At 37.0% G+C, this 16,595-nt stretch overlaps 3 protein-coding genes across 3 annotated transcripts; 1 reads left to right on the top strand and 2 right to left on the bottom strand.

The window, feature by feature from the left end:
- The first annotated feature begins 2,415 nt into the window (after positions 1–2,415).
- Positions 2,416–4,239, top strand: ABCG10 (ABC-2 type transporter family protein). Its single transcript, XM_086229747.1, has one exon. It carries the CDS (start codon positions 2,416–2,418, stop codon positions 4,237–4,239), a length of 1,824 nt encoding a protein of 607 aa, XP_086085873.1.
- Positions 4,240–4,702: 463 nt separating this feature from the next.
- LOC147297928 (cold-responsive protein kinase 1-like) lies at positions 4,703–9,844 on the bottom strand. The gene is made up of 7 exons (XM_086228790.1): positions 9,282–9,844; positions 7,776–7,897; positions 7,003–7,118; positions 6,649–6,859; positions 6,338–6,575; positions 5,676–5,826; positions 4,703–5,249 (listed from the first exon to the last, which is right to left on the bottom strand). Exons 2-7 carry the CDS (start codon positions 7,846–7,848, stop codon positions 4,860–4,862), a joined length of 1,179 nt encoding a protein of 392 aa, XP_086084916.1. The 5' UTR covers positions 7,849–7,897; positions 9,282–9,844; the 3' UTR covers positions 4,703–4,859.
- Positions 9,845–13,120: 3,276 nt separating this feature from the next.
- On the bottom strand, positions 13,121–16,484 carry DJ1B (Class I glutamine amidotransferase-like superfamily protein). The gene is made up of 8 exons (XM_086238513.1): positions 16,312–16,484; positions 16,004–16,204; positions 15,574–15,723; positions 15,260–15,442; positions 14,933–15,013; positions 14,238–14,438; positions 13,993–14,133; positions 13,121–13,581 (listed from the first exon to the last, which is right to left on the bottom strand). The coding sequence occupies exons 1-8, from the start codon at positions 16,474–16,476 to the stop codon at positions 13,375–13,377; spliced, it is 1,329 nt and encodes a 442-aa protein (XP_086094639.1). The 5' UTR covers positions 16,477–16,484; the 3' UTR covers positions 13,121–13,374.
- Between the last annotated feature and the right edge of the window lie 111 nt (positions 16,485–16,595).

Genomic DNA, 16,595 nt, shown 5'->3' with positions numbered 1-16,595 from the left:
AATTATCGGGTATTTAATCAAATTTATACATAAATTAAATGAGTAAAAAATACTAAAACTCATTTTGAGTCTCAGCAACATTGGAAATCCAAATTTTGGACACTATTTGATGACAAAAATAGATTTGAGTTTGAATTTTTGTGTTTTGTTGTTGTAGAACTCGGGACTGAAGGTAAGCTAAAAACCTAAATTTGGAGTTGGGAGAACTCTCACAAACTCCAAGAAATTTTTTTCATGTTTGAAGCTTTTGTACTCAAATGTTGCTGTTGAAGAATTCTAATGCTATTTGCTTTTCTTTTTGAGTGCTGCTATTTGCACACCATTTTTTTTTCTTTTTGCACACCATTTTTCTCTTTTTTTTTTTTCTCCTACACACCCATACATTCATCTCAAATTCAAAACCTCTCAACACACACCCAATCCATTATCAAAATACCCTCAATTCATTACACACCCCATCTTTCTTTTTCCCACTCTTTCTCATTCCCTCTCTATCTTTCTCTGTCAACACACACCCGCGCAACACCACCCTCCTCGCAGCACCACCACCGCGCGCAGCACCACCCTCCCTGCATGCGCACCATTCTCCTCTCATTCTCTCTCTCCTCATCTATCTCGCCTCCCTGCTGCACCACCCTCCTCGCAACACCACCACCGCGTGCAGCACCACCCTCCCTGCATGCGCACCATTCTCCTCTCATTCTCTCTCTCTCCTCTCTACTGCACCACCCTCCCCGCGCCCACCACCATGCCAAGCTCGCACAGCCAAGAAGTCCCAACACCCGACCACATCGTCAACGCAAATGAGCTCGCGCCCGACAGCTATGCCCAACTCGCACGACCACATTGCAGTGCCAACCAAAAGGATGAGCTTCGCAGGCCGTTCGACAGTCATCCGCCTAAATCGGCAGGTTCGTTCGGCAGCCATCCATCGAAACTTGTGGGTTCGTTCAACAGTCATCTGCCGAAGCCGTTAGTTTCGTTCGGTGGCTGTCTACCGAACCAACTGCAGCGACAGAGAAAAAGAGGGAAGAAAGAAGGGAGAAATGAGAGAGGGAATGAGGGAGAGAGAGAAAAAGAGAGAGAGAGAGAGAGAGAGAGAGATAAAATAGATGGTGGTGCAGCAAAGAGGGAATAAGACAGAAAAATAGAGAGATGAGAGGGGGATGAGGGGCTGCCGGGCTGGTTGTGGTGAGGCTTGGAGGGGGTAGTGGCTGTTTTGGCTTAGGTATGAGGAAGAAGAAAGTGGTGGTAGTGCTATCGTGGTGGTTGTTTTGGGGGTGTTGTGGTGGTGGTGCATGCGAAGAAAGAGGAAGATGGTGGTTAGTGGTGGCTCGGGTAGGGGGAAGAAGAAGAAGGAGAAAAAAAAAAGGGAAGGGGGTCTGAACGAGAGAAAAAAGAGAGGGAAAGAGGGAAGGGTTGTATAGTCTTTTTTTTTTGTTTTTTTTTTTAATAGGGATGTGCAAAAAAAAAAAAGTATGCATATAGCACACTCTTCTTTTTTTATATTATCTTCTTATTACCCTTGTCTCTCTTATACAAAATTTATTTCCTTCTATATCCTTTATTATTTTTAAATAATAATCATTATCTTTTTAAAATTTTTTATTCATAATAATTATATCATTGCAAAGATCTTGAGGAGACCTTTAAAATGAGACTAAACTTGAATATGTTTAAATATTTTAAATTTACTAACTTATTTTTTTAATTTTTTTTTGTTGTATAAAAAATGAGTAAAAAAAAAATATTTAATATTTTGGCGCTGGAAGTATAGGTTACATTTGGAGGTGTGATTAATACTTTAATAGCAGGGAGACTATACTTTGAATATTCCCATTTTTAATGCAATTTTTGGTGTTGGCAATGGCTTACGGTTGCAGATGCTCTTATGGTACTTCAGCAAAGCCCAAAGAACCAAGTTGGGCTGGGCTGCACATTTAGGGAGCTGTGGTAAGAATCTGTTTGTGTTTCATGTAGGCAACTTTATTGTTGTAAACTTGTAATTGACTAATTGGTCAATAAAGCAATTTCCAACCAAACTGCTGAGCTGATGAGTTAGAGTGGGGCAGATAGTGAAGCAACTAACACCAACCCTGCACGGTCAATGATCAGCTCACCTGAAAAAACTTCCCAAAGCAAGTTATGGCTCTTTCTTTCCTTCTTTGGTTTGCTTGAAGCTCTCTAACTCTCCAAACTCCATCAAAAGTTTTGTTAAATAGAAAGCAGAACCAAGTCAACCACATGTCTCAAAACTGCCTAAGCCCCATGCATCCCAAAAAATATCAAACCTGGCTTCTTCTCTAGCTTAACTTGTATAGTAACACACAGTTTGGTGTGTTAGCTCATCTCCTCCTTTTCCTCACACATCCCACAAATATCACATTTTCTCTCTCACTTTCACTCTTCCCCTTAATGGAATTGCCAGTGCAGATGCCGGATTCCGGTGGCTGGAAAACACCATGTATAATTGAAATCAGAAATCTGTGCTACAACTTGTGCTCCCACTTCGATGAAATGAAATGGGTGCCTTGTGGTGCAACTTCAAGGAGAGTTCCAAAATTCATTTTGAAGGATGTAAATTGTGAAGCAAGGCCAGGAGAGATCACTGCAATTGCTGGTCCTAGTGGTGCTGGAAAAACCACCCTGCTAGAGATTCTTGCTGGAAAGATATCCCCAAAGAAAGTGTGTGGTCAAGTGCTGGTTAATGACCGGCCTATGAACACTAAACGTTTTCGGAGAATGTCCGGGTATGTCACTCAAGATGATGCTCTATTCCCATTACTTACAGTTGAAGAAACACTTATGTATAGTGCTCTGCTAAGGCTTCCTGGCGGGAAAAGAGAGGCTGCAGCTAAAGTGCAACAGCTGATGAAGGAGCTTGGGCTGGAACATGTTGCAGCTTCAAGAATTGGTGTGGGAGGATCAAACAATGGCATTTCAGGTGGGGAAAGGCGCAGAGTTTCGATTGGAGTTGATGTGGTTCATGATCCAGCTGTGATTTTGATCGATGAACCAACTTCAGGACTGGATTCTGCCTCAGCTTTCCATGTAGTCTCGATGCTCAAAACAATGGTTATCAATCAAGGAAAGACTATTGTTTTGACCATTCACCAACCTGGTTTTCGAATCCTAGAGATGTTTGATCGGGTTATCCTGCTTTCAAATGGAACTGTCACGCATAATGGATCATTGCATCTGCTTGAAGAAAGGCTCGAGTTTGCAGGCCATTGCATCCCCAACCATGTTAATTTGCTTGAATTTTCCATTGATGTTATTGAAAGCTTGGGTACACAAACTTCAGAAGCCTTCAACAACCAACGTTTTCCTTTAGAAGAAAAGCATGCCTGCTCTGACCATTTAGCAGAAAAGCTTCCCTTCTACCCAAATTCTCAACTCGAGGAAATTTTTATACTAGGACAAAGATTTTGCAGCAACATATTTAGAACCAAGCAATTGTTTGTCACAAGAGTCATACAAGCCTTGGTAGCTGGATTCGTACTCGGGACCATATTCTTAAATGTTGGCAGTGACCAAGGGGCAATTGCCTTACAGACCCAAATTGGATTCTTTGCCTTCAGCCTCACATTCTTGCTATCTTCCACAACAGAAGGCCTACCAATTTTCTTACAAGAGAGAAGAATACTAATGACCGAGACTTCCAAAGGAGCTTTTAGAGTTTCTTCCTATGTTATAGCAAACACCCTCATATTTCTTCCTTTTCTTTTGATGGTTGGTCTTCTATACACCACTCCAGTTTACTGGTTGGTTGGATTAAGGAGGGACATTGACAGGTTCCTTTACTTCTCTCTGGTGGTCTGGATGGTCCTTCTGATGTCCAATTCTGTTGTAGCATGTTTCAGTGCTCTTGTCCCAAACTTCATCATGGGGACTTCAGTGGTTGCAGGGTTAATGGGATCTTTCTTTCTCTTTTCCGGGTACTTCATATCAAAGGAAAACATACCTAGGTACTGGACTTTCATGCACTACCTGAGTCTTTTCAAGTACCCTTTTGAGTGTTTTCTGATAAATGAGTATGGAGGAGATCAGGGAAGAAGATGCATACTGCAGATTGATAAAGAGAGATGTAATCTATATGGGAATGAGTTCTTAACACAGCAGGATTTAAGAGAGACACAAAAATGGAGCAATTTAGCTGTGATGCTGGGTTTCATAATTGGTTATAGAGTGCTTTGTTTTCTTATTCTGTGGTGCAGGTGCTGCAGAAATAGAAACTAGCTTGAAAGTTTTTACACAAGAATATACAATCGTTAATGTTATTTCTCTTTTAAATTCTTTTGTATATTCTTTTAGGATATCAAACTATTGTATCATCTTCAATCTTCATAAATAAATGTTCATCTTTTACGAATGAAAAATGAACCATGTAGTGCTTAGCAGTCTGTTTCAAAATGGGTTTGGTGCCCCAATTTGGCAACATCTTTATTCATAGAACAAAGTTACTGGTGCCAGCTTGCATCGATTTGAAGTTCTGGATTTTCACATGCCTTCAAAATATCCTGATTCATAATTTCATACTACACATCCAAGTTCGACTTGAATACGATTTATACAGAACTCATTAAAGTTGTACCTTTATCCCATTTTAGTACTCATTATGGATCACATTCAACAATACCAGGATTTGAAGTGAGGGATGGAAGGATTGTTTATATAGTCAAAACTTTCTTTACAGGCCAAAAAAAGTAAAATTAATTTATATGATTTACACCAACGGTTGCCCTACAAAACGGTTTGTATAGTGCTTAGGAACAACTCTTTAACGGCATTCGAAAGCAAAAAATGATATTACTACTTGTTCCCAAAAATAAGAATACCAGAATGATGTTTTGCTCGTCCTAATTGCTTCGGTCATATATAGAATTGAAGGTCATATTAGCAAATGAAGTGATGTTTTCTGATGAAGATGATGAATTGATAGGCTTCCCTGAGGTAGATGCCGTGTAAGATGAATGTTTTCCGTCGGCATTATCTCTCTGGCCTCTATCTTCGGTCTGACCCATGAATTCCGCAAGCAGTCCTGGTTTGGATATCGTCTCATGATTCACATCAATTTTACCTGTCAGCATCTCAACAATAGTAGACATGGATGGTCGAAGCTTGGGCATGTCTTGGGTGCAGAGAAGGCTAATCCTTAGGAATCTGCAAGCCTCCTCAATATTGAAATTTCCATTTAATGATATGTCCACCAACTCCACCAGCTGCCCCTTCTCATGTAGTTCCCATGCCTGCAACAGGAAATTTGTTCGATAAGTCTTCTCAAGATTCTAGTAGTAATTCTGGGTTACCACTTACCAACTTATCAAATTGCTGAATCACTACCCATTTTATAGCTAATAGAGATAAGTACATGTTGCAATTAGAGATGATGAGAAGACAATTTTATATCTCTAAGAGTCTAAGTTAGGAATCCAAAATAATATGCAAGAAAAGATGTATTTAGTATCTATACCATAATAAGAGAACACTCAATGTCAATCAATAGGTATGAAAAGCCACATTTATCCTTTATAATAAGATAAAACCCATTGAACACGCATGTTCAATGTAATAAATTTTTAATGGTTACTATATAGAACAAGTAAAAGCTATAAACTAGTCCGCAGGCTTCAATTTAGCCCTAGAAGCAAATGCTAATTCAGAAAGATCCATACCCTTTGAAGAAGATATTGTTCTTTGGATGGTAACCGTCTGTTTGTATTGCACCTCCCACTAACAATTTCCAAGATTAAAACACCAAAACTGTAGATGTCTGCTTTCCTTGTCACTTGACCTCGTATGGCATACTCAGGTGCCAAATAACCTCTGCATAAATAAAATAGGGAACCAAATATGTTGACATAATCACAAATAAATTGATATAAGAAAAGAGAGAGAGAGAGAGAGAGAGAGAGAGAGAGATAAAAAGTATATTGAAATTTTACATCTAGAGCACCTTACTTGCCAGCATGGGCAGCACTTAAAGTCGTTAACATTCTTGGATAACAAGGTCAAATCTTATCATTATCCAATCATGGTAATCACACGTTTGAAGACATCTATAATAATATATAACCCAGAATTTGGAGGCTACATTCATGTTCCAGTAACCTCCAACATGAAAAAATAGTTTTTGACTGACACATAGAACCATACAGCCCACACCAAACATTTCACTAGTACAATAAATTGTTTTGGTAGTAATGTTTCACACAATAATTTTTAGATCATATCTTTGAAATCCAGTGAGTGGCGCACAATCAAGAATTTCTCTGCTGAATATCCACTGAAAATTAAACACATTACAAGAGAGTAGAACTCGAATTGGTAAACTTACGCTGTTCCAGCAACACGTGTACTAACATGGGTTAAGTTGGGTGCGATAAACTTTGCAAGGCCAAAATCTGAAATTTTTGGTGAGAGGTCTTTATCAAGGAGAATATTGCTTGCTTTAATGTCTCTGTGAATAATATGGGGCCGAACATCCTCATGGAGAAAAGCAAGCCCCCTTGCAACACCAATGCAGATATTACACCTTGCCTGCCAACTAAACTGAATACTACAGTGGCCTCCACCTAAAGTACAGAGGGACTAAGTCATTACCCAAACAATTCACTGATTTAAACAAGGACCTAGTAATTGACTTACCAAGAAGTGTTTGAGCAAGGCTATTATTTTCGAGATAGCCATAGACCAATATCCTATGGCGACCTTCCGCACAACAACCATATAGCTTAACCAGGTTATCATGCTCAACATTTGCAATCACTTCAAGTTCTGTCAAAAATTCTCGCGACCCTTGCCTAGAATCTGCTGACAATACCTTTATAGCTGCCACAGTGCCATCCTTAAGTGTTCCCTGATCAAATACAGTTCACAATAATTTGGGATAAAAGTCAGCCAATAGAGGCAAAAGTCAATGAAAAGTTTTCAGCATAATCAAGGGCTGATGACCAAGTATTCCTCAAAAGTCATATGAAAAATCATTCTAAGTGAAATTACCTTGTACACAGAGCCAAAACCTCCCTGACCAATTTTATTTCCTTGACTGAAATTTTCAGTGGCAATCTGCAGTTCCTTGTAAGTGTACAGTCTGATATTTAGAATGCCTGAAACCACTGTACCCATATGACCCTATTAGAAGCTTTTAGGGCAGGATGAGTTTAGTTGCATTTTCTTAAAAATGCTGACTTCCAAATTTGAGTTAAATGCCAAGACTTACTAACAAAGTTGAGTTTGGCATGTAAATTGAACAAAGAAAATAAAATGAGATTTCATACAAAAATTTTGAGAGCATATATTGCGAGGAAAGTAAACAAAACTGACTCTTCATACATCAATTGTGCAGTTGCACTAAAAATATTTAATAGAACAGCCAATAATGGCACACCTTAACCAACTAAAGAGCAAACTCCTGCTTCTAAAACATAAAGTTATCTATGTGAGAAGGCCAGGGTTGTCAAGATTCTGAAGAGTATATGGGCTTTGAGTATAAGCAGACTTGAACTGGATCATAAATCAGTAAGTAACACTAATATAATAAAATCATTGAGAATAGGAAAATGCTCCTCCTTAGAATTTTGAAGACCCATTTATGACTTTAAAAAGTCACCTTTCCATTTCACAATTGCAGCGAGCAACTAATTTGACGGCTGGCATTGTGCCAAAGTAACTAATATTGGCCGAGACCATGTCTGGATGGATATTTAATTATTTTAAGTAATTGACCATGATTTATATAAAGGAACAATAGAATAAAGACATCCACAATGTACCTTCATCAACTTCATCAGTCCTTTTAACTTCGGGAGCTGCCTTTGTTCTAAACAAGAAAGAGAAACAAGACATCACCAGCTTTTTATGTTGACCAATATTACCAGTCAATCAAATCCTTGCCCTGTCAAAGTACACAAGTAAACATAAACTTGTCATTATGTAACTACAACTGCCTGTTCTGTTAGAAGGAAGACAGAAGGGGAATGCATTAATTAGCCATTCACTTCAAACAGAAGAGACCCTAACAAAAACTAAAGTTTTATGAATCTAAATTTCACATCTAGGTGACCTCTTTATTATATAGGTATACCTAGCAACGGGGATAGAGAGATGACAGCCCACAGCGTAGTAAATCTCATCCAAAATAATGATTAGAGATGTCTGCAAACGCAAAAGCCACATGTTTACCTAAACTCACTATCCTCAAACCCACTGTAGTTTCAGTATAGAAGTTTTGGCCCTTAAATTCTTTGGTAGTTGGCTTATAGTTTTTATTTACCATCTACTTTTTAGAGAAATAAAATCGTTCAAGAAGGGACTTCTCTAAAGAGGCACATTCATCCATAGCACATTTTTAAGTTGTAACTATTGCCTATGCCTGGCTTTTCAACTTCTAGTGAGAGTAAGAAGTTAAGGGGAAAAATTCTATATATCTGTCTTCTGTACTTGAGGAACTGAAAGCAAAAAAAATTCTACATATATCTGCACTTTCAGAATCTACTAGTTAAGGGGAAAAATTAGAGGAAAAACCAGTAACTGTAAGGCCTGGAAATGCAGCTGGTGACATCACAAAATCTAAAGTCCTTTAAGATCTATCAGAAGTTCAGTTCTCTAATATAGTGCATTAGTTCAATCTACTGCTAATACGTAGACCAACTACTAAGAGAATTCAACATAAATGGGAACATTTTCAAATCTGGCTCCATAAAGACCAAATTCAGAATAAACATGAAACTTCTTGCATCTCACAACATTTTAGGCCTAAAACCAAAACCTGCGCATGAATACTACAGTTCTGCACAGGGCAGGTCTAGCAACTAGTTAGAGTTAGGAACATGGTATGACGATTAGAAAGTTCATATCAGCCAATGAAATGTGCAGAGTTTATTAAGGTAATTTCAAGAAAAAGGAAGAATTTAGTACAAAAATTACTCACCATTGGAGTACGTCCTTTCTATAAATTTTATATATGCCAGTATCCAGAAGAGAATTTTACCAAAACTAAAGAAAGAAAGGTAGATACTGAAACATAAAGATACAAAGACACCTAACTACATGCAAAGCTCATAAAATTTTATTCCATAATCAATTATCATTGTAATTCTCACTAAACTCAATTATAAGAACAAAATAATCCTTGAGAAATTTCAAAGAGAAAATATTAAAGGAATGGGAGAGATTTATTCTTTTGACCAACTATAAATCTTACACGTCAAATCTAGGAGGCACCAAAATTGAAAATGATGATGATGATGATGATGAAGCATAAGTTTGTTGAAAATTACCTTTATAACTTTCCAATCGGAATTGGACGGGGGTGTTGCTATATTTTCAACCTTGAAGTGTCCTTTGCGACAAGAGAAACTAAAGCAAACACATAATAATAAGTATTTTGATTAGTCAAGAATCAAGATGACTTTTTCATTGGCTGGAAGCCTGGAAGCAAAAAAACTAAAACTCATATATTCCGGAGCAAATCGACTACATAGGGAAACCCATCATTCTTCTAGCTTCTAAGCGCCCAGAAACGAATCCAAAATCTCTTCTTTGTTCTTTTTTCTTCCAAGGGTACAAATGAAAAGTTAAAAAGTCTTAGCTTTTCTTACATTCCCTCAGCAACCAAACATGGAGCACATGTAAAACCCAGATAAAATACAAGATATTAAAACATGAAGAACCTAATTTATGGTGCTCTGCTGATTGCAACAGAAATGTAGGGAAAGACTAGAGAGAGAGAGAGAGAGATTGACTTCCCTGGAGTTATAGACTTGCAGTTAATAGTCCTCGTACTGTCTTTTTTTTTTTTTTTTTTCAAAAACAAAAACCCAATGGTCCTTGTATTGTCCAGAAGAGGAAGATGAAAAAAAAACAAAAACAAAAAACAAAAAACCAAAAAGCTTTGACTATTCTCTTTTGACATGCCTGGCAAGGCGTGAAGTGGAAATGGGAATGGGATTTTTTTGTTTTCTTTTTATTTGTTATTTTCGAAAGATTCTGAATTTCTGACCACATAAAGGAAGCATCCATTTATACACTTTCTCAGAAGTCAATATATACCTTGAAGGCTTGAGCAATCCTTTTTTTTTTTTCCTTCCGGCATGTGAAGGCTTGAAGCCTTGACAATTTCTCAAGTTTAAAATACACATCTAATTATTGGACGAATTTTTTCTGGTACATAAATTATAAAATTTTTCAAAAACATTCACAAATTAACATTTAAATTAAAAAACTGACTTCCGTTTGGTGAGCTATTACTGTTGGGATTAAATATCAATATGATCAACCATGACGCGGTAGATTTAATGATATTATCTCTATCATCCTCTTCATCAAAGTCATGCATACTTTGATAATCATCATCAAAGTCCATGTCTCTTTCATCATCCTCAAGCTCAATCACTGGTTCTTTCACCTTAGAAATATTATCAACACTATGCCTAAAAGATGATCCAGCCCACTAACAGGTCATTAACATGCCGCGTCATGGTTGGCAACACTGTCATTTAATCTTAACACTAACAATTCACCAAATGAAAGTCGATTTTTCAATTTAGATATTAATTTATGAATGTTTTTAAGCGATTTTTTAATTTGTGGACTCAGATGAAATTCACCTCATAATTTGGTGTTTATTTTGAACTTGAACCAACAATTTAAGTAAAAGAAAAGGCTATATATCCTTTCCCCACAACCTTTTCCCTTTACTTTGTTGACTAATAAAAATTCATGGACTATATTGTTGAAATTTCAACCGGAACCCTAATACCTACTTTCAGAATTTAATAGAACTTTAAAATATATGATCACAGTGAAAAAATAAGGTTCTACATTTTATGGTAATAATGTTGCATATTGTATAAAAGTAGTATTTATGACATAAAGCCTACCAAAAAAGAAAGAAATATGAAATATATATATATATAGTAGTGTAAAACTAATTTGTAACTTTTTTAATATATCATTTCTTTTTTGGTCAATTCTTCCATTGCATTTTTTGGGTCAAAATTCTTCCATTGCATTTAATGCTCCCATAATGCATATAAACATGGACACAATTTTAAGCCGTTCCAATATATGCAAAGTTCAATCCCAATTTTTAGTTAGTATAAGCAGCTAACATAGTATTAGAGTTTTGGTTCGAAATCTTGGGTTTGAAATCTCCGACTACTATATTCTCGTATGTTTCATGCAAAGTAAGACTGCACTTATATTGTTTATATTTATTTATCTTTTGACATGTATGATGAAACAATACATTAATAATATCTTAACTTGATATACATTGTTAGTTCATTTTCTAAGAGTTTAAACTTTTGAAGCCAATAACAGTCTATTGGTATGCACTTAGCCATCCTAGATCCAAGCTGTAATTGAAGAGATGGGGAACAAATGAACAATACAGGGGAGGGGAGGACTGGTTAAAAAAGTTATACAAAGTCTCCTGATAAAATTCATCTGAATAGTAAGCAGACTAGCTTCCTGGACCATATATTGTCCACAATAATCTCAGAGAAATTAAAGTTTAGTTTTGAATATTCTAATTTCCTTAAAAAATACACCAGAAACAATTTTGAAAATGAAAAAAACCAAAGGGCCTCAGCCTATGAATAATCGGTTGCCAGGAAGAAAATCACAGCCAGGCTGCTAGCAATAACATCAGCCACAGACCCCCAACTTGATGCTAATTTATTTATTTATTTGTAGCCAGAAGTAGTTGGCGCAATCGCTGACATATGATAGTGCTGGAATTTAACCTCATGTTCAGTCTTCAGAAGCATTGAAATAACACTATTAATAACGTGGCCTCCATTTTCAATTCACACTATTCAGTCGTTGGCCTATAATCTGATTTTAACGTTTAAGAATTTAAAGACCAAATATTATCTTTTCTCATTGTCCCTCTCACCTTCCCCACCATGAGTTATGATGAAATAAATGAAGAAAGCTTTCTTTGGTTTTTATTTTTGAAATTATTGAATTGACATTCACTAATGTCTTCGTTAAGAGTTAAAATTTAGGAATTATTCCGGGCCATACAAATTCAGGAACAATGATATAATTAATCCTTTTCAAAAAGAAGTGAATGATTATTCTAGGAATTGATACAAACAAAACATTGTCAAAAGTTAATGTCAAATTGTCAACAGCTAATCATGTTGCCATTTATATTACTAAACCCTCAATCAAAAAAAAAAAAATATATGTATATATTAATAAACCCGTGCGGATGTATGTGCCCGGCCCCTAGTTTAGAATTTAGATTAGTCATCAGAATCTGAGAAAAAACAAAAAAAGGTTTATATGAATATGATAGATTAATGGTGAGGAAGTAGGAGGTGAGAAATGGGAACAAGAGTGGCGGCGGAGCCGGTCATAAGAAAAATTTATGAATTGGATGAGTGAGTATGGAATTCTAGTTATTTATGAATTTTATACAAATTTTGTGAGAGATAGATGCATTGCACCCATAACATAGAACAACTTTTCACTCTAAAGTTTTTTAATATATATTATAGTATATAAGAATAATGAAAATTATGTACACTTAAGCTAATAGGTCATCTTTGATTAAAAATAAAAGTTAATAGGTCCTCTCGTATTGTATAGTTTTATAACTCTTATGGTAGAGCACTTATCAGTTATCAAAGCATTACGACAAGAGTTCGGTTCTTGTCATTTTCCTCCTCGAATAAAAAAATAAACAATATGATTAATGAGTTTGAAAATGTTGGCTCTCCAATGAGGCAATGAGCAAGTTTTAAATATTATATTTCTTATGTTGGCATGATATATTTTAGCCTCCCAAATTTAAAATTTAGCTCATCGCAAATAAGAGTCATGGAATGTGAAATTCTAGTTGAGATGTTTTTATTAATTTACCGCTTAACACTAGTCAAAAAGTAGTGTTAATTTCATAAAACCAATGAATATAAATTCTAGAATAAATTTTGCATAAATGAAGGGTTGGCTTTGTATTTCAGTATAAATTTATACCATGGTGTTTTATGATATATTTACGTACTAGTAGTCTAGTATTGATTTACCGAACAAGGTGTCATCCTTTACCGGACATACATCAAACGTAACCTATATCTGGTAAACATAATTTAAAGAAGCACGTGTGAAAATTTAAGGTCCAACTGTCCAAGAACTTGTGAGCCCAAAAGCACCATGATATTACAAAGTTAAACTCTTGGGTAGACGGTGAAATTAGAGAGAGCATTATCAGAACTCAATCCATTACACATTTTATTTAAATACAAACCCTGGTACATAACCGCATAAAGGATTCATATTAAAATATGAATCCAGCTCTCCACTGTTAAGCCTGTAGAGTGTCCCAAACGGTGCATGTTATACGCGAATACAAGGCAGGCTCTACGGACGTACAAAAACCATAACTTTTGCAAGCTCTATTGCTTTGTTACGCCCAAAAAACTTCTCAACAATTCCTAGAGCAAACTCCATGGAAGTTCCTGGTCCTCTGCTGGTGATAAGGTTGCCATCGACCAGTACCCTGTTCTCAATTTCACTTTTATCTGACAGCTTGTCGCACATTGCCGGGAAGGCTGTGGCCTTTTTGCCCTGGATCAAAGAAAAACATACTTTACAACCGGATGTATAAAAAATGGCACAGGTTTGATCTTAGTTCAAAATGTAAAGACTAATAGCAAGAAATTAAAACAACAAAGATGGCTGAATATCAGATTCTACGGGAAATAAGTTCTCTGATGAGTTTGAGCAATGCAAGAAGCAGAATGGTTCGGTGAATTGATTATAAATTTATAACCAGCTAGTATACTACTGAATTAAATGGAATGCAGTCAGAATTGGGCAATGTTAATGGAGTTGCAAAGATTGAACATGAGTCGTATCAAGGTTCTGCAACATTAATCAAGGTAAATACATTTGATACCAATTCTTCAAGTTTCAGTGGAAGTAGTCATTTTAAGGAGGAAAGAGTTCACAAAAGTCAAAACGTTGTACAGGGCATACCGTAAGTAAGCCATGGGGCTCCAAGACTAGAGCCGGGGAAGCACATATTGCTCCATAAGGTCTATTTGATTCCCTCTGCTTTTTTAACAAATCCACAAGCTTTTCTGATTTTGCAAATGCTTGAGCACCACCAAGTCCACCCTGAAAAAATGAGAATATTGTTAGGCTGTTTTTTTTTTGGCCAGAAATAACATTTGTAGGCTAATCAATTGATTAGATGGAAGCAAGCAAGAAACCCAACTTACTGGCAGAACTATTAAGTCATATGAAAGTTTGGCAGCTTCATCAAGGAGCATATCTGCCTCCAGTTTAACTTTGCGAGAAGCAAGAATTTCTAGTTTATCCTCTACAGAGGCCACCACAACATTTGCTTTGGCTTCTCGTAGAATATCAATGATCATGATAGCTTCCATTTCCTCTGTTCCATTAGCAATAGGTACAAGAATCTAAAGGATAACAAACATAAAACATCAGAAAGCACATTATATAGCACCTTAAATCAAGTCAACAATTCTTACCGTCATATCATAACTTTTAGTTGCTCATTAGAGAGATTGTTTACCACAACTCTCTTTTCTTACTTCATAGGTAACTTGTGGGAACTTGAAATAATCCTAGACATGTTTGCATATATAAATAACAAGTAGAGCACTCCAAATATAGCTACTTTTTCTTTTGTTGCTTACAACAAGATTTGAACCTGGGTTTTACCCTCTTTCCACCCAATCCACATGCCACTTGAGCTAAAACCTAAAGCTAGGTCACTCTGATATAGCTACTTAGGAGCAGTCTAACACAAGTAGACTAAGAAACCCACACACCAAATTGTTATCAAATTTTATCCTTTGCTAAAAAATGACCAACCCAAACCCTATTGTTTAGGATAACCACGCCACGTACTACTAAGACAAAGAAATATAAAGTAAAATCAAAAGTTCACCTTTGGGGAATCATTGAAAGTCCACTCAATTGGGTTTCGCTCAGTGATGATATATTCATCCCCATGGTTGGAACGCATCACCTGAGTACAAAATCAAGTTACATACCCGGCAGAAACAGAAATGAAAGAGTATTCAAAAACTTTGCTTTACCCTTGCTCTTCGTCCTAAAACAGATAAATAACCAAATCTCCATTGTACCAAAATGAATATCTAAAAAAAAAAAAATCAACAGTTTTGTGCATGTTGTTTTTTGGGAGGGAGGGGGAGGGAGAGAGAGAGAGAGAGAGAGAGAGAGAGAGAGAGAGAGAGAGAGAGAGAGCATATACCAGTGGCCCAGAAACTTCATCAGCTTTCTCTTTCCCATACAATTGCTCAACGAGTGCAACAGCAAACTCCATGGTAGTGCCAGGTCCACGACTTGTCACAACTTTGCCATCCAGCTGCACTCTTGATTCAACAGCGGTTGCACTAGATGCTAATTGCTCCATACATAAAGGATGGCAAGTTGCCTGTCAAAAGCCAGTATACAGCCCACAAGTACAGATTTAATCATTCCAGGAACTGTAAAGTAACACTAATTACAATTTCTAATATGCATAATAAATTATGAAAAATATTAGCAGATGCTTAGAGAACTTACTTTCAATCCCTTTAGCACACCCCAAGATCCAAGCGCCACTGCAGGCGAAGCACAGATCGCAGCGTAGAGCTGCCCATCTGCAGCCTGCTTCTTCACCATGCTTTCCAGAGCCTCACTGTTCTTAAGATTGGTAGCACCCGGCATGCCTCCCTGGAGCATAAAAAACCGAGAAATTCAAATTATGGACATGAGAAACCAAAAGCCTACAATCTACAAAGCTAAATGGACATTGAAACTGAAAATCCAAGTGGTTCCACTCTATTCCTTTTTTTTTTATTGCGAAAGTGATAATATTAGCACAAATTTTAGTTCTCAATTTCATTTTTATCAGGTTTCTCAGCAACCAAACAAAATATGCCAAATTCCGAAGCTCTAACACACACACACACATATGTATAGAGAGAGAGAGAGAGAGAGAGAGAGTATGTACGGGAAGAGTGATGAGATCGAAGGAGCTTTGGCTACAATCCGAAACCAAAGCATCGGCGATGATCTTAACGCCATGACAAGCATCAACGCGGAGCTGCTTCTCCACAGAAGCCACAGTAACATCGGCTCCAGCTCGTCGCAGAACGTCGACGATGATCACCGCCTCCATCGGCTCCGTGCCATTCGCAATCGGAACCAAAGCCTGCAGTAATTTTCACCACGAAAAACCAGTGACCACTTAACAGTCAATCTCACACTCACACACTCCCAAAATATCATTGTAATCATTAAAGAGCCGATTACGATTACCTTTTTAGCTGGATAAGCAGCAGAAGCCATTGCTGAGATGGAGAAGGAGAAGAAGAAGCGCTTTTTGAGAGAAGGGATTGTGGAGGTGAGTTTGAGTTTGGGTATATAAGGAGACGAACCCAAGAGAAATGAGCGAGGGGTTAAGTGGCACAATGGCACTGCCATTTGGTTTTCGGTGCTTGTCCATTTTTTTCTAGAAGATAGCTTCGGGGGTATGTGTAGATGTGGATATGGATGATAGCGGTGTTGCTTGCTCTGTATCTTTGCTGGGCCAGCCCAGAACC

The sequence above is a fragment of the Dryas octopetala genome, chromosome 1 (assembly GCF_963921425.1).
Source record: "Dryas octopetala chromosome 1, drDryOcto1.1, whole genome shotgun sequence".
NCBI classification, from domain to species: domain Eukaryota; kingdom Viridiplantae; phylum Streptophyta; class Magnoliopsida; order Rosales; family Rosaceae; genus Dryas; species Dryas octopetala.
This window is presented reverse-complemented; position numbering and strand designations above follow the sequence as displayed.